The sequence below is a fragment of the Aptenodytes patagonicus genome, chromosome 3 (genome assembly GCF_965638725.1).
Source record: "Aptenodytes patagonicus chromosome 3, bAptPat1.pri.cur, whole genome shotgun sequence".
Taxonomy (NCBI): Eukaryota; Metazoa; Chordata; class Aves; order Sphenisciformes; family Spheniscidae; genus Aptenodytes; species Aptenodytes patagonicus.
The window spans coordinates 29,178,092-29,196,879 of record NC_134951.1 but is presented as its reverse complement, the minus strand read 5'-3'; the positions used below and the strand labels follow the sequence as shown (position 1 = coordinate 29,196,879).

The 18,788-nt window shown below is 39.5% G+C and overlaps 1 protein-coding gene across 1 annotated transcript in view; it reads left to right on the top strand.

The window, feature by feature from the left end:
- The window catches only part of BMP5 (bone morphogenetic protein 5), a 60,823-nt gene that overhangs the window by 29,994 nt on the left and 12,041 nt on the right, over positions 1-18,788 (top strand). The window contains exons 3-4 of the mRNA XM_076335443.1: positions 630-778; positions 11,210-11,407. Of these exons, the coding sequence (XP_076191558.1) occupies positions 630-778; positions 11,210-11,407 (347 nt within the window). The remainder of the gene's footprint in view (positions 1-629; positions 779-11,209; positions 11,408-18,788) is intronic.

Below are 18,788 nucleotides of genomic sequence, written 5' to 3'. Positions count from 1 at the left end.
TGGGAACAAATTTGAGAATATACCAGGGAACTGAGGGTTAAAATGTAGTAATTACATTATTGAATAGATATATAATTTTACTTTGACATAGAAACTTATTTTCTAAACATCTGTACTAATATGAAACTGTCTGAACTGTCATCTATTCATGTTTTGTCATATGATATAGCAGCTGTCATATGTTATTAATAACAGACTTTTTAGCAACGCTATGCCTTTGAATTTTAGTTGAAATTGGAACGTGATTTTGACATTTTTTGTCTTTTACACTGAATGGTTTATAAAAGTTAATCTTCCTGAGACATTCTAGTGCTGAAAGATGAATCCTTTATACACAGCCTCAATTATATATTTTGTGTATTTATATCAGGAAGCTGGATTTTTCAGATTTTCCAGAGCTGTAGTTTTCACATGCTGAAACTCATTTCAGAAAGGCCTCTCAGGGGAAATACCTGTATTATACTTAACAATTACATGTTAGCTACAGCACATGCTGTACTGTGTCGCGATGAGGATATGTCAAAGGATTATTCATTTGGACTCCAGGAAGTTATTGTCAGCAAGGAAATTAAGGACAAAAAAAAAAAAAAATATTTGAAGGCCTTAACTCTCTATTTTCTTTAACTTAGGGATGCAGACTTGTTCCTGTTAGACACAAGAAAGGCTCAAGCTTCTGATGTGGGCTGGTTTGTGTTTGACATTACTGTGACCAGCAATCACTGGGTGATTAATCCACAGAACAATCTGGGCTTGCAACTCTGCGCTGAAACGGGGGACGGTAAGATCATAACTGTAGATCATAACTCCATATATGCTCTTGTCATCTCTTGCTAGGAATCTTTTCTGGCCGTGTGTTTTTTAACTTGACTGGGTGACAATTCACTGAGAGTTTATAAGCAAAGAACACGAGTCTTATCCTGCTGTAACTATAGCCTGCAAGCTTTCTATTATTCTTAATTCTGTAGACTATGGCAATTATAAAGCTAACTGAATCAAGTTAAATTAAATGAAGTTTGGGATAAAAGCTCCTACATAGAAAATGAAGTTCCATTTTAATGTTCTTCTACTGATGATTACATTCAGGTAACTCAAGCAGATTTGTGGAATTTTTGTTTTAGAAAGTTTCTAAAGATCTTTCTGGGCTGAAGCATGGAGAAAGGTATAAAAAAACCTCGGGACATTTCAGGAGGGACCTCATAGTCACTGGTACTGATGATGGAGAAAGATTAACAATAGGGTAATGTGGGAATTGGTTTTCTATAATTTGAAAAAAAAAATAACTTCAAAACTTTTTTATCTTGAAATGGGTTAAAAATTTGAAATCTTGAAAATTTTCATTAGCTGAAAATTAGAAAGAACTCTATCAAAACTGAAGTCAGAGCCGTGGGGTTTTTAGTACAAATTTACTAGGCTACTTCTTTATTCACAGTTATGCTCTTCATTAAAAAGTGAAAATACTTCTCAATGCAAAATAATATTTTTAGAAGAAATGTTCTTTACTTAGACTTCTTTAGAAACTAATAAAAAGAGACTTATATACTGTTTTTTCTGTGATGGTTCACTTAATCCATACTACTTTACAAGCAAACTTTCAGATTTAGCTCTTTCTTGTCAAAAAGCTCTTTATGTCAGAGGTCAAGGGATCTATGATGCCAGTTAATCTAAACCTTAGCTGACATAATGTTAATGAGTAGCAGAAGAAACCCTGGTGTAAGGATTAATATTTTTTTCTTCTTTCTTTGTTCTGCTTACATTTTCTCATTGTTTTTGATCTGAATTCTCCCTCAGGCTCAGCTGGGCTGTGAACAAAGCCTCATACTTTTTCGGCAAGTGCTCCGGCTGCTGGAGAGTTATGAAAAAATTGTCCTCCTTTAGGCATGGTGCTTAAAAAGGGAGTTGGCAGGCTTGAACCAGAGCGGATGATCATTTCACCTAATATTGCCTATACGGTCGGAGTACAGTCAATGGAAAAGGGAGGCAGCAATGCAAAGTAGACCACGTTGCTACTGTGTTCAACCAGCCTTCAAAAGCACTGCACCTGAGCCCGGGCTGTACGGGGAGTGACTCTGTTAGGCAGCCTGGTTTTGTGGGGCCATTTTTAAGCCCTTAAAATTCTGGAGAGGTGACACCTCCGTCAGGCATCCAAATTAGGTGGACTGGCTTTTGGCCAGCTTTCCTGCTCCAGAATAAATGCCATCCTTGACTTTTTTTTCCAGGAGATTCAAATACAGAAATTCTTGAAAATTAAATATCCATGAAAGACATTCATTAAGAAACCCTGGAATCAGCAATTTGTTGGTTCTAGCCTCAAAATTATATCCATTCAGTAAACAGCAGGATAGTTTGTATGGGTAAAAGCAAACTTTTAGGTTAATACACTGAAGAAATTGTAAAAGAACAGTTTATGTAAATATTTCCCCTGTCCTACTCCCAAGATCAGAAAGGTGATAGATAATTTTCTATTTTAAATTCCAAAGCCATTGGCAGCTTTACCTTCTGCACCTCACTTATTTGAATTTCTCAACACAGCTGCTTGAATGAGGAGGGAATTCCCCTCTTCACTCACCTTCTGTTCCCTTTTCAGTTTATTCATGCAGGAAGAGTGCCCTTCTAGGGACTAAAGTTTTCAAAACTATAGGGAAGACCTGTGCTATACCACTTCAGCTTAGCATAGGGAAAATCATCCTTTCATGCTCTTACAATTTTGCTCTTAAGGCTTTGATTATTTTTATTGGGTTGTTGTTACTTCTGGAAGCTATTAGAAACACCAGCAGTTGAATGACATGTTTGTGTACAGAATGAACATGAATTTTTGTACATGACTCAGTATGTAGTGGACTCTGTCTGTAATGCAGAGAACCCCACCCACCTTCCCTCCAACCAGTTTTCTATGAAAGCTCAGAGACTGGTTCAAATCAACCCAGAAAACCTTCCCTTGGCTCAAGTGAACTTTAGGCCGTGCAGGTCTGAAGCACATTTCTTCATGCCTCCAGCTGTCCATTGAGTTTACGGGAGGTAGAGGAGTTCTGCCCGCATAGCTGCAGAGACATTTATGATAAGACCTGATCCATTAACCTTTCTATTGCAACAGACTATTAAACTAAATGGGATTCTGTTAAGTCACAGGATCCCTCTTTGAGGTATTCAGGTGCTGCACTGCGGCCCTGGATAATCAAATCTGTAAATACATACTAATTTTTAGATTTAAAAATTAGAGAGACTGAGACTCCAGGGTGCTACTGTATTGTTATCATTACCATTAACGGTAATCTTTCTTACAGTTATCTTTCAGTGACTTTTTATGCAATTACTTGTGTAGGTATATTTCTTTGGTGATCCCTGAAGATGGTGTATAAACAATAATAATGTCTACATGAGGAATAAAAAAATTTGTAACTATTTAATATAACAGTGTGATAAAAACAACTTTGGAAGAATGTCTGGTTGTTGTAATTCATATTTTTCCCCCTTTGAAAATCCTGAAAAAGTACAAAAAGCCACATGACATTGGAATGTGTTTCCTTTTTTCTTTAAGACAGTATTTGGTATCATACATCTCATTTTAGCATGAAATGTAGACTTTTTCTCTTAATGGGACGTTTTATTTTGAACAGTAAGAATAAAGGTTTGCATGACACATATGGAAGCTGTCAACATATAATGCACTGTTTCCCTGAGGCTGTGGTAAATTAAGGATCAGGTTTTTTTGATTCTCTTTTTTAATGTCTCCTCAACATTCTGCAGCATCCCCTTTTGGCTGATTCCCTCCTTTTGACACCAAAACTCTCCATGGTGTTTAAAATGAGAGGTGATCATTTTCACACTGATGGAAGTACGGGTGTTAGATGAATTGCAGCATAAAATCAATGCAGATGCAGAAACAATTTGAAAAGCTCCATGTGATGCTTTTCCTGTATGTATACCATATGTCTCCTAAGACTTAAAACATGCTCCAGTGAATCAGCACCTCTGTATTAACATTTAACATTTTTATAATTGGAAGTTAGCAACAGTTTGAACATCACTTTTACTGGAGGAGTATAAATAGCTGCAAAAGTATTCCTTTTGCTGCTTATATCATTGCTGAAGAGAACCTGGTATTGTCTACAGAAAATGGGAGAGGGAGATAACATGTAACGATGACTATTGATAATCCACAGAACAAAACGTTCTGAACACACAGCTCTCAATACAACATCCTGGGTAGCCCCCACAGCCACGTAGTTCTGTGCCTTTTCTTAGATTACTGCAGCTTTCAGTTATTTTCCATCCACCTGCACATCAGAGGGGAAGAAACTGGTGGTAACTTTGAAAAGCCCAAGCCGATTAAGGTGATTTCTGTTGCCACATAGCCCTATGGAAGGTTTCTTTGGGCTTTCTTGCTGTTTGAAGTGGGCAGGCAGCAGGAATCCTCAGCTCCCCGACTCTGACTCTTACTTCAGGTATTTTTTTTTCCTCAGAGCAAAGGGAAACTTGAAAGAAATAGGTTCCTTGATCCAAGTGAAGCCTGGGGAAGGCCAATTCTCTCTCCAGCATGTATTTGGGTACACTCTGACATGTGTTGCCTGGAAGGGGGTTTGGCTCCTAATCCTACATGCTGCAGGAAGGATTGGTAAGGTCCTTCTCCAGCAATGATGGGGGAGACATTAAGAGACACACACTCTCTTTTTTAGCTTCTCGTCCTTTCAGCCTGGGCCTTCCAAGGTCCCTTTCTCCTACGAAGCCTTCAGAGAGGCAGCACGGCCACATTCTCTATGTCGCAGAGGATGGCTGGCTTGCTTTCAACCCATAGCAACCTGTGGCAGCACCCTGGCTTCTTCAGGTAGTTGGCTGCATACTATATATTGGGCTTGGCTTCACCTTTACAACACTAAATGTTATCAATCTCATCCCGAGGTTGCCGCCAGTCAACCTTGGCACCCAACTTACATGACCACGGTAGCCATCAGGTACTCTGGAGGATGCTGCTGGGTTATTACATTTAAGTCTCTTGGTGGATCTGGTATATACAAGGCAAAGTATCAGGAGTGAGTTCCCCTTCATTAGTGTCCTTACAGTGGGGGAATTTAGGATATATATATTTATATTGATATATATACGGACTTTGGCAGGCAATAGCTCTGCCTAAATTCTGAGCCATCTGGAAGCCATATAGCCATGTTAGCACAGCACTGAACCCGAGCTAATATATCCTGGCCCTCAGCAGGTTTTATTAGCTTGGGCTCAAGCACCGCCTAAGTACAGCTACATGAGTTCTGGTTCAGAGCTGACTTTGGCCAAAGGTACACTCGTAAATTAAACATGCTCAGGAATACTGTGGTGTGAAACGAGCCAGAGGGATCACTCTCTCAGTCTCCAAAATAGGGTGACCCCATGGCAGCTGCCCCCTTGGAAGAGGTCCCTGCAGCACTGCCTTGGGGTGCTGAGCACTCTGCGGTGGAGCTGGCATAGGACATAAGTGCACCAGGAGCACCATCCTACCCTGAGCAGAGCAGATGATCCAGCTCCAGGACCTGGGAGCGCTCCTGGGCACTCTTCAATTTACTCAGATAGGTGTAACCCCTGTTTCCAGCTGGGTCAGAAATACAGTCAGCATTTTCTTGTGTCTGCTTGTAGGAAGCAATGTGAACACACCCTTTGTTAGTAAGGGCACACTTTAAGCAGGAGGGTCAGGGAGGTGAGATGGGCTCCTGCCCCTTCTCCTGCCACCACTGCATGCTGGTGCGTACTGGTCCTGGCTGTACAGCTGTGCAATTCCCCTCCACCCTGCTCCCCAGACAGATGAAGGATACACCTGCTTCTCAGCACCAGTATTTTAGAGATAATGGCATTTGTGTTTCGTTTCATTCAGAAGGCTTTTATCCATTTTATTCTTTGGTGCATGACCGATTAATCTAATCTCTCCTTGTTTTATTGTCTTCCTGAACACATTTGGAACTGTGCAGAAAAGCCCTAGGACTCCCACAAACCATTCACAGTTTAAGTACATTAAATTGAAAGGATAAATAGGATACTTAGCAAGCGTATTTGTGTATGATTACATCTGATTTTTTGTGTAAGCATACATGGTACTGCCACATTATACAGCGTACCACAGTTCCTAACATGTTCCCAAGTGCTTTCTTCAGGAGCTTTAAGAATACTAGAATCAACACAAAAAGATACGCAAAATTCCTTCAACTGAACTGAATAAAAACAACAAAGTATAAGATTTTAAAAACAAAAGCTGAATCTTTAGTTTTGACTAAAGCTGTGAAGCCTAGGAAATGCAGAGCAGACCATCTAAGACCACCCATTTTTCAGAATTCCTTAAAGCCTCCAGGGTGCAGAAGAGTTAATAAAACACATGAGGCTTGTTTCAAAAGCATATTTTATGTTGATATAGATAAATGTGTCCACCAAAGGAAAAGTTTGCATAACAGTTTATGTAGATGATACAATAGAGACAGTATAAAATACTTTGGAGTGTGGAGGATGTCTTATATATGGACCATCACATTTGTGTTGTTAGGTTTTCTCTTCTTTTTTTAATAAGCCTTCATTTAAGCTTTGGTAGTCAAACTCTACCTCAATTCTTTTGTTTCCGTAAAGCCCCATCAGGAGCACTGTTCAGGCATGAGAAACCACACAAGTTTCTACCTAATTCTGAAAACTACTTTGCAAGCTTTCAGACAGGACAGTTTTTGCTCAATATTAGATGTTATTGGACCTTGTATACTCAGGGCCTTTCTGCAAAAGGCGTTTCCCAAATCTCATTTCAGATATCACTCCCCCCAAGGAGGAAACCATAGGTGTGGCACTGGAAATTTTTTTTTCAGCAAACCAGAAGTGAATTCTCAGCATCACTGAAGTTTTCATTTCTATCTACAAATACATAAAATTATTACCAAAATAACTACTGTGACCTAGCAGTAGTGGTTAATCTGTAAAATATGTTTTGTGGCTTGTTGAACACTTTTGAAAGTAAATAAGTGCTTGTTTTTCATAACAAAATGAGTGGTTTGCTGCAGTTCGATGACTCAGGACAAAATAATGGATCTTGGAATCACTCATTGTCCTGTGTTGCCAGTGTGAATCTGGCCAAGATGCATAATGGCTGAAAGCTCTTGCAAAATTTGTGTCTGCTCAATGCCTTACATAAAATATATACTGCCTGAGGAAAGCCAGCCAAGTCACAAATCTTACCACTGTCATTGGCATCCACACTGGCGATCTCAGAAAAAGTCAGCTTTCTGAATGTCATGAAAAACGAGGCGATGTTTCCAGGTCAGGACTGTGAGACAGATTGTTATTGAAAGCTTGAAGGGCTCATGCATTTCCATTTGGAGCAGCTGGGGGGAAAATGAACTTTTAAGATGGAACTTGATCAGTTCATGAAAAGAATTGTATGATATGACTGCATGTCACAGCAGAAAAATGGACATAGTGACATTAAAATAGCTCCACAGTTGTGATCCTGAGTGCTATTCCTATTCTGTGGGAGAAAAAAAAAAAAAGAACAAAATCATAGGATTGTCGAGGTAGCACCTTTTCATAACCTGAACTTCACAGTTATTTTTGCAGCAGCGATTCCTTTATTATAAGAGGAGAGAACGTGAAAAGGCAAATAATATTCATTCAGTTCAGTCAGTCAAACCGGCACTTCCATACAACCTTTTATACAAACTGCTAAGGGCACTTTACTATCAAATAGAATAAAAGCCAAAAATAAGTTTAAGTGCCAAGTCAAACAAATACATCTTGCCAAAGACTCAAAATCATATGAATAAGGACTAAGGGGTTCAGCAGATTTGGAACATAAGGCTTTAAATAAGTCTTAGTCTCCAAATATACCTGTCAATATGGAGAAGAGATAATAAATTATCATAGTAGGATTGAGAAGCGCATGCCAGAATGTGAGGAATACAAAGGCTCTGGACTGTCCTCGCACAGAATAAGTCCATCTGTTATGCTTATTTGTTTTTTCTAGGTGTAGGGGCAATTGCAGTGGTTAGGTTCAGTGGAGCAGGCGCTAGCTGACTGCTGGTTTCTTGCAGTTTCTTCTTTTCTTCTAAAGTCTGAAGAAAAATCTTTGAAATCATCAGAATTAAAGATACGATGGAAGTATAAAACCAAATCTATTTTTCAGAATGCTTGACCACATTCAATTCTTGTCCAGAGAGGCTCAAGAGAAGCAGAGACACATCTTGCTGTTTTGGTTTTACCAGTTTCATGTGGGTGAAGCTCCGAGGGAAGGTGTAGTTAAGCAGGTCAACCTGAGTCATTCAGCTGATTTTAGAAAATATTGCTCTAATACCACAATATGGAACAACTGCGTGCTGGAGACACCTGGATTTTCAGTTGTCATTGAAGCTGAGAGTTTTCAAAATGCTTACAAGAAATGATAGACTAAAACTGCTTGCTAAAAATGAAGCCCATGAATGCTTCTTGCTACAAAGGCCAGTTCAGGGTAGCATAAGATTTTTCTTACTGTATTCTGAAATCCACACTATGGACAAAAGTGAGGACTACCTAACAAGACCATAGCACACAGATGGAGCTACTGTTGTGGCAGAAAGCTTGATGAATTTCAGAGGCAGGATACTTAGAAATACCTCCTGTTCAGGAAGGGGCAAAGCTTTGTGGTCTTAGACTGAAGGACATCTCCCCCACACACACTTTTTTTTTTTTTAATGAAGGATAATAGAAGTTCTGTAAATGCAAACTTTCTTTTGCACAGAAGCAACCTAAAATGGAGACAACATATGTGGTTTGAATTTCTAAACCAAACAGTTCAGAGATCCTCCTCGGAAGAAATATAGCGTCTCAAGGGCAGTGTATATTTTGGTTGCTTCGTCTTCTGAAAGTCTCAGTTAAGCTAAGGTATATGATAAACTGAGAGAGAAAAGTTTAATGATGAACCCACAGAAGTCAATAAAAGTTTTCCTGTTGACTGCACTAGAAGCAGATTCGGTGCATATACCACTCATGAATTGAACAAATGTGTCCTAAAAACTCAGGTTGGCTGCTTAGAAGATCAAGCAAATAAACGAATAAAGTCACCTAAGCTGTTTCTGTGTGTAAAAAGGCTGTGGGTTACAGGATTAATTTTTTATAGTATATCTCTATACCCTGAATAACCAAGTAAGCCTTAACTTGTGGAATCTTAATAGCCATCTCATTGCTGAAGTCTAAAGGAAACCCAGAGGAAACTTAATAATATTAAAAGTTATTTTAAAGGGAGTTCACATTGGTTTGAAGGATATTTTGCTTTGCACACAATATCCACCATTGTAAATTCAGAGAACCTAGACTTAAATTCAGAAAACCTCCACACATCTTTACAGCCCTCAGTATATAAATCTAATAGTATTCTTAAAATGTCCACCAGTAAGGTATTAATCTTTTACAGATAAAATTAAAATTCTGAAAGTCATTGGAACAGAAAATAAAGAAAAATAGTAAAAATATTCCCTCTAGAAATGAGGGGAAACTTGGAACTTTGTCTTAAGAGGCTAGTTTGTCCATGTTGCAATGAATAGAGAATAGTCTGTACAGTTTTTCATATCTGACTTGCAACAGAAGATTGGAACCTATAGAAATTAATGTTACTGAATTATTTAATAGTAACTCAAACACATGAAAAGAAGAATTAAAGAAACACAAGACTAAAAAGCCATTTAAAATGAAATCAGAAGCTTCAACAAATATATTTTTCCCTTGCAGTCAAAAAAGTAATTATCAAAATTGTTCAGAATATGTTGCCAATTACTCTGCTCCATAACTGCTAACTTTCTCAGTTCTTCTCTTGCCTTTGCTGGGCTCTCTGTCACTGGAAACATCTTAAACCAATTTAAAGTGCTACACCTGAATAAACATGTTGTAAAAGTGTTTATGTATTGAAGTGGGTCAGTTCAAGGTATGGTATTTGGCTGGAACTTCTAATTTCTCTTTTTACTGCAAAAGGGCTGCCAGAAGGAGGAAGTCTGAGCTGAATTAATACATTTGTTACAGTGGAAGTAGAATGGAAACTACTTTAACCACAAATCAAACTGCCTCTTTCATTTACGCCAGTGATAGAGTTTTTCTAAGAAATATAGACTCTGGCGTACAGCCACTGTACGTTTGTGTTTGAAAAGAAAACCTATATGCTTATTTCTATAAGGTTTACTCCTATGCTTATTTGCAAGTTCTTTTTCAGGATGATTGAGTTAACAGCATTATACGTTTGTGAGGCAGATGCTCCTTCCTTGCCCACGTAGCAAACTTTTCCAGTTGCTTTAGAAGAATCCCCAGGCGCCTCGATGCCGTGCAGTGCACGTGGTGCCTGTGCCCGTACCTTCCCGTTTAAAGGACCTCTGTGTCCCCCACCCAGCACAGCTGCACAGCTTCACATGACACTGTCTCATTTTCTGACGGTTGAAGGGCTCTGCATAATACACATACGCACAAAAGTGTTTATGCTGCCAAAATAAATTCTGTTAAGAGCAAGGGTTTATTTGCTAAAATGTCACTGATGCAGTTTCAGTGACTTGTTTTGCTTTCTTTTCTTTTACTGAGGTTTAGATCCTATAATATAGTGAGGTTACCACACAGTCCTGACTGAACAAATATTTTCAAGAAATATGCACATCCCCTGGGAACAGAACCAGAGTCAATAATGTACATATTTCAAACTCTGTTCTCTTGAAGGACTGAATGCCTTCCTACCTTTACTAGTGAATGAACATCAGTTTGAGTAACACTGCACTATATTTATTTTTAAAGCAGAAGTATATTTATTATCTACACTTCTCTTTGCTACCGATTTGCTTTGGGGATATAAGGTTCCACATCTCACACTCAAGTGATGCAGAAATTAGATGACCACATTACATTATCCTTTCAATAGCCTATAGACTTTAATGGGGCTCATTTATTTTTCAGTTCTATACATGTGTACATGAGACTGAATTAAAATATCTGAGTAATGAATAAGATATATAGCGCACAGAGACCGCAATTTAATGCAATGACAAACTACTTGTAAAGCTGTTGAAACTTTTGTAAATTGTTGAATTTTTTGTCTTTTAAGTTCCGTTCAACAAAATGTGGTTAGGATTCTTAATCACGTAAATTCAGGATTATGGGCAAAATCCTTGCCATGCTTCAGTCAGTAGTTGAACTCCCACTGTGGCTTCAGGACGGGCAGAAATTCACCTTTTAACCTACAATTTCCGTTACTTTATAGGTCGAAGTATCAGTGTTAAATCTGCTGGCCTGATTGGAAGACATGGGCCTCAGTCAAAGCAACCATTCATGGTTGCATTCTTCAAGGCAAGTGAAGTGCTTTTCCGTTCTGTCCGAGCAGCCAACAATAAAAGGAAAAATCAGAACCGCAACAAATCCAGTAGTCATCAGGAGTCTTCTAGGATGCCAAGTGTTGGGGGTAAGATGAAGCTATGATTTACTAGTCTGTTTAGAGGAGTTATGGGCACCTGCTCAAATGCAGTGGAGTCACAGCACCTTAACAAGATACTGCTCATTGGCTGAACTGTCAGAACCTGTGTTCCCACTTCATTTCTACCTGCTCCCCTAGCTTTGCTTAAACCTCTTTTGTTATGTTGGCCCTGAGCATGATCTCCCTTCTATGAGACAGGTCACTTACATGTTTCATGGGCTCCTGGATGGTGAAATGCCCAAGGAGTTTGGGAAAGGCTGCACCTGAGCTTGAAACTAGTTCTGTGCAGCAGGCAACTGGACGAGATCTTTGCTACACACGACAAAAAGGTAGAGAGAATAGAGAGAAGGGTTGCACCCCAACTGCACCCCAACAGTTGAAGAAGCCTCAGCAAAAGACAGTGTTTGGACTCTTGTTTAACTGCCTCTCAGCTGAAGAAGCCAAGATGTAACACAAAAATCTGAATACTGAAAATGAGGAAGCTTAACCAATCTGTGAAAGTGTAAACTGTTTATGAGTTCAGACCAGCTGACATGTACAGATGTAAATACACGGTGTATCCCTGAATGGGAGTGAATTCAATCCCTTATTTACCTGAAAGGTACTGACAATAATGCACGTGAAAATGTTGTTAGTCCCATTAGAGCCTGGAGTAAGTTTTGCTCCAATTCTTTCCTGAAACGCTCCTTCAGCTGGAGGCACAAAGTCACTTTCTAAATATTCTCATTTTTGAAAAAACTTTTCTACTTTTTGGGGACAGGATGTGAAAATGTATCTTTCTAAAAGCATGGCAGATCATAGAATCATAGAATCATAGAATCACAGAATACCAGGTTGGAAGGGACCTCAGGGATCACCTGATCCAAACTTTCTTGGCAAAAGCACAGTCTAGACAAGATGGCCCAGCACCCTGACCAGCTGAATCCTAAAAGTGTCCATGTTGGGGAATCCACCACTTCCCTGGGGAGATTATTCCAATGGCTGATTGTTCTCATTGTGAAAAATTTTCCTCTTGTGTCCAGTGGGAATCTCCCCAGGAGTAACTTGTACCCATTACTCCATCTTCTTTGTAGCCACCCTTTAAATACTGGAACATGGTGTAAGGTCTCCCCTAAGCCTTCTTTTCTCAAGGCTGAACAAAGCCAGTTCTCTCAGCCTTTCCTCATATGGCAGGCTTCCCAGTCCTTTGATCATCTTTGTGGCCCTTCTCTGGACCCTCTCCAGCCTGTGCACATCTTTTTTGTATAGCGGGGACCAAAACTGAACACACTATGCCAGGTGTGGCCTGACAAGCGCTGAGTAGAGTAGGATAATGACTTCTTTATCTCTGCTGGTGACGCCCTTGTTGATGCAACCCAGCATCCTGTTGGCTTTCTTTGCCGCAGCAGCACACTGTTCACTCATTGAGCTTGTTGTCCACCAGGACCCCCAGGTCCCTTTCCACAGAGCTGCTCCCCAGCCGGGTAGATCCCAGCCTGTGCTGCACTCCTGGATTATGTTTGCCCAGGGGCAAGACCTTACCCTTGTCCTTATTGAACTTCCTAAGGTTCTTGTTAGCCCACTCTTCCAGCCTATCCAGGTCTTCCTGCAGGGTGGCTCTGCCTTCCAAAGTGTCCGCTTCCCTGCTCAGTTTGGTATCATCGGCAAACTTCATCAGGGTACACTTGATCCCATCATCCAGATCACTTATGAAGATATTAAACAGCGTTGGGCCCAATATCGATCCCTGGGGGACCCCACTTGTGACAGGTTGCCAGTTTGAAAAGGAGCTATGTACCACCACCCTCTGGGTGTGGCCTGTCAGCCAGTTCCCCACCCACTGCACGGACCACTTGTCTAGACCGTAATGCACCAGTTTCTCCAGGAGGAGGCTGTGGGCAATGGTATCGAAAGCCTTGGAGAAATCCAGGTAGACAATGTCCACTGCTCGCCCCACATCAACCAAGCAGGTTACTTTGTCGTAGAAGGCAATCAGGTTTGTCAAGCACGATTTATCCTTGGTGAATCCATGCTGGCTTTTCCCAATCATGTGCTTCATTTGGCTTGTGATAGCCCCCAGGAGGATTCGTTCCATAACTTTCCCAGGGACTGAAGTAAGACTGATGGGCCTATTATTTCCTCGATCCTCCTTTAAGCCCCTCTTGTAGATGGGGGTGACATTAGCCTTCTTCCAGTCTTCTGGGATGTCCCCCTGATCTCCATGACTTCCCAAAGATTGTGGAGAGTGGCCTTGCAATGACATCAGCCAGCTCTCTTAACACCCTTGGGTGGATAACGTCAGGGCCCATCGATTTGTAGGGATCAAGCTCCTGTAATAGTTCACGTACCAACTCTTCCTTCACTGACGGATCTAGTACCAGCATATCAAAACCTCAATATAGATGCTATTCTTAAGCCCCATGGATGTCTACAAGCAAGCAAATTAGTACTTAGTAAAAGAATTCAGCCCTGGAGTAGAACACATCTATTTGAGGAGAACCATTATGAGCATTATGCATTACCTATATCCATCTCAGGACCTCGAAAGTGGCAGACTAGAGGCCCCTCTAATGTAATGCATAAGCCTTTCCCTGATCTTCTGCACAGGGATGCATTTTGCCTTAACAACCACAAACTGCTACTGGGTTGCTAAAGAAGTCATAGAAATTATTTGAATAACTTATCTTTCTAAAATTATTTAAAGTTTACCTGGTGATCTACTGGAATAAAATCCCACTAAAAGTTAAAAATTAGTATTAACACATATACTGAAACAAAAAAATTTTAATCTACTGTTTCAGTAGTGGGCTCAATTTTATTTGTATATGATGTATAGGTAGAAAAAATACTGTACTATTTCTCTATTTTCTGCTGAGGACCTGGAGCATAGTTATTTCTGAGGTAGATGACTGAGAGAGATGCACATGTTCCCTCTGAGGACCCTAGCTTTTGAAAAGCCCCCGACATTTGTTAAGGCACCAGTGATCTCCATTTACTACTGTTTTTTGTTTGCGTTTTTTTTGAGTATTGTCAAGTTTTCTGATATTCTGTGTAGCTATACTCCAAATGGCTCATCTGCACAATTAACTTCTAATCCCTTCTTAGTCAATATTGCAGGGGAGCAGTTATAAATAAATAATGGAAGAAGTCCCAAACTAGAAAATTTTAGCTTTTTACTGGTAAAAAAAAGAAATTACAGGCTCTATAGCAGAAAGGCATTTTTTAAATTATTCATTATTTGTAAAGTTATATTGACTAAACATTTTCTCTTCATTAACTGCTTAAACTTCTTCTGATTTTTTGAAACAATGCAGGTTAAAAGTTGACTGAGCATCTTGCAATTCAGATGTGGTTTAAGCATGCACATCAGTTAAGCTTGCTAGCGATGCTCACTCAAAATTCATTCACTTCAGTAGAGGAACTGAATCTGCATTTTTTTCTGCAGAAACTGTTCCTTCTATTTTACTGCTATCCTATGATGCATGTCCCTATTTTCATAAAAGGGCTTTGGACTTCATGACACAACGTGAGGGTGGGGGTTATATTTTGTTTGTTTGTTTGTTTGCTTGTTTGTTTTTAAATACAGTCAAACATGATCTGTGCAACTGCATTAACTCCAAAATACAATCTCTTACCTCAAGGGTAAGTAATATTCTCTTTGCACAAAAAATATTAAAAAAAGATTTTTCATATTTCCTGGAAAATGTCTACTAATTTTGAGAATTACATTATTTTGAGGGAGGGGAAGATCATTGAAGGACACGGTACTCACAAGATGCCTAAATATAATACTTTCAGATTGAATCCCATCTTTCTAGTCCATAAGGAAATGAGAATTGAACAGATTTGTTAAGCTTCCTTAATTACAGCAGGAAAGCTGAACACAAGCTCCCTGCTGGTTTAACCCGGGAAAAACTCAACACATGCCATCAAGTTGCATCGGCATGAGAATTACCTCTGGAAGAACTGTCTGTATGTCTCAAAACACCGGTCAGCCTCATCTGTGTATCCAGTTGTGCTCCAGAGCTGTTGTAAAACAAGAAAAGTCAGAACATCTCTAGTGAAATGAGCATTATGAAACAAATTTTCTCCTAACCCCTTTAGGCCCCCAGTCTGCATAAGCGTAGAGGTGCATCACTATATATGTTGATCCATGCCAGATCTCTGACAAAAAAGGTTGCAGTCCAAGAAAACCATATTGTTAAAACAAAATTAGGTTAAGAAGCAGTTGCATGTGCAGTTGCATCAAAGGCAGGGGCAGCGACCTTTGACTGGAGATGGAGGCAGCAAGATATGGGCAGGCTGGAATAGGTGGCAAAGCTGAAGGCAGATAAGTAACCACAGCCTCACACAGCAATGTCCTCCACAGCAAAACTGCTTGGAGGAGTAGCTCCTGCACCATGGCAAATCAGCTTCCTTGCAGTTTGCCTCAACAGTCCCCATATCACCAAAACTAACTTTTATTTGGCTGCCATTAATGATCAGTGATGGGACTTTTCATGCTATAAGTAAGTGATTCAACCACTTTTTAATTTAGTAACTATTGCAACAATGCTCATTAAAATCTGCAGATGAACACACTGATGGCTACAAAGGCAATGTGCAGATTCTATCCAGATGCTCCCGTGTGCAAAAAAGACATGAAGGAGAGAACACATTCTTATTCCCAGGTCCTCACGTCTTCGCAGAATACAGGCAGAGTCCTTGCATGGGGACAGCCTGTTACCAGGGAAAAGCTATGCTCTTTTCCTCCTATTCACCAGCCCCGGGAACTGTACAAATGCAGTGGATATGCTGCATCCCTGCAGGCTTGTTGACAAATCAGAAGGCTGATTAGTGTAACTCATCTCTTCATATTTAAACCAAAGAAAAACCCAAAGAATTCTGTCCATCATCTTCCTCACAGCAGCCTGTCAATAGGCCATATTCAGTTCTCATCTGCGCTGATGCAAGACACTGTTGATGTAGATGACACAGTGATGGGTAAACATCGTTGTGTGATGTAGGTCCTTGTTTCTAAGCTTGTTCCATAATCTTTTATCTACAGTATCTAAGATAGACATTGACAGTGAAAAATGCTCATCTACAGTGGAAAATGCTCATCTATGTAGCCAGAGGTTATGTAGCCAGACCCAGATAGGTATGCTGTCATTTATATGTCACATTTGGTTATACTTTTCTCTGCAGATCAATCCCAAGTTTACTACAGTCATGCCTTCTTTTTCTCCTTCCTTTTTTCTTCTTCCTTTTCTGTTTCTTTTTTCCCCTTTTATTCCTCTCCACCACCCCCACCACCCCCTTTCTCCTTCCCTTTGCCTCTTGGCTTTTGTCTTTTGCCTTCTTCCTTTTGCCTCCTTCTTTTCTAAGTTCTTTTAGAAAGAGGTCTTTTCTGGACCTCAGTGATTAGCTTTACTGTATTCTCAGCACATCAAAAAGGAAAGACCCACCGGGCAACTCAGTTCTTCCTTTCCACTGGATAACACATTTTTTTAATTATTAATGAAGATATACACAAACACAACATGAAGAAAATAAAATCTATATGTGTCAGTTATTATAACAGCTGGGCAAATGTTGACAGATTTGGAGTCAGCATCCCTGTGTTGCTAAGAACTTCAAGAGAAGATGACCTCAATACAGTGCAAAGACAGAGAGAATTACACTTAACATACAGACTGCACCTGCCTGCCATGCACAGAGGGTTAACTGTGTATTATTTACCCAGTTTTATTTTGGTCAAACTGTAGATAAAAGGAAAAATTAAAAATTAAAAACAAAATTAAAACAAATCAAAACAAGACAACTTGTTCCCGAAGTACATCACATAACCCTTCCTTAAAACAAAGGCTGGCTTTATTTTTTTTTCTTTTGAACATCATCTAAAAAATATTACAGTGTAATTGGGCACTAGAGGATATCCACATTTAAATACTGAATAGTGACTTATACCAGGAAATTCAAAAACAAAGCTACATAATTTTTGGTCATAATGCAGTGAGATAAAAGCAGAAAACAATACTTAACTGTGCATTTCCTGTATTTTATTGGTTGAGGTCACACTAATTAATTAAGAACACAGTACTTTGTGTTAGTATATATAAACATGTCTGTATGTCTTTATTTCCCTTGCAAAAAAAAACCCCAAAAAAACCCAACTTGTTAAATTTCTTATAAATATATTTCTTGCCCTCCTTCCACAGCTCTTTCTGCTATGTAGGGGTTTGGACTCCAAATGCAGTCCCTAAATAGCTGAAGAACAATGTTTTCTTAGTCACAATAGCCTACAGTTTTGATTCTTGACAGAGTAAGCATATGGGCCTTGAAGCTACAGTATGTGAAATTGGATCCTTGGCACCAGATCTTATTATAAATGTCACATTTGATACTTACATGAAATGTTACATTACACACAACATTTGTCTTATATGAAAGATAGAATTCAAGGAAGGAATACAGATTTGCCCGAGTCTCACTTTCTTCGTAGGTGTGTGGGTTAAATAGTTTGCAGATACATGTCTGCATATGAAACACAGACCGTCATATCAGGTGTTCTGGTGTGACTGCTCATCCACCCCTGGTTAACCTATATTCAAATAATTCAGAGTATTGAGACAATGAAGACATCTATGCAATGACTTACATATTTATTATTCAGCCTTTCTCCTTTAACTGTAGGGACTTCTGCTACATTCTGGTGCTAGAACTTCTGTACATATTCTTAAATATGAAAATGTCATGACTGAGAGAAAACTGGCAAAAGCACAATCTTCAGCTTTCATTTGTTTGCCTGCTTGGGTGCTGTGTAAAATCAGATTGTGACTTTCCTGATTTTCTCATATGCATTTCTTTCCCACATTTTTCAGTCACAGATTTTTTGCAAAGTGACTTGCATTCTATATGATTGAATTTTAAATTCCCATTAATAGCTGAAACAGAAAAGCTCAATATTTACCTCCTATGAGCACTGGTATTAGTCAAAATCATTATACAGATCCTTGTAGAGTGATCAGTGAAACACTGTTCAAATTTTTTTAAGTTAAAGTTCCTTTATTCTCCACCACCTTCACCTTACTTCTAATGTGTGTGTAGAACATACTAGATTATTACAGACAACTCAGCACAAAGGATGACTAAGGGTTCTTGGTTATATTAAAGGCATATAGATTTTTGAAAACTCATGGTGTCCTAGGGTATCCTGCCTTGCTTCCAGCAGCTACTTCAGAAAGACACAGGACTCCCATAGGATGTGGGTATATATTTTGACCCTACATGCCCTGGCACAGCTGAGGGTATCTGAGATGGCAGTAAGTAATTAACTACCTGTGGAGAACCTTTAATGAGTGTCACTGAGAATCAGCCCGTGAAGGGCTAGGAAAATACCATAGGAAAG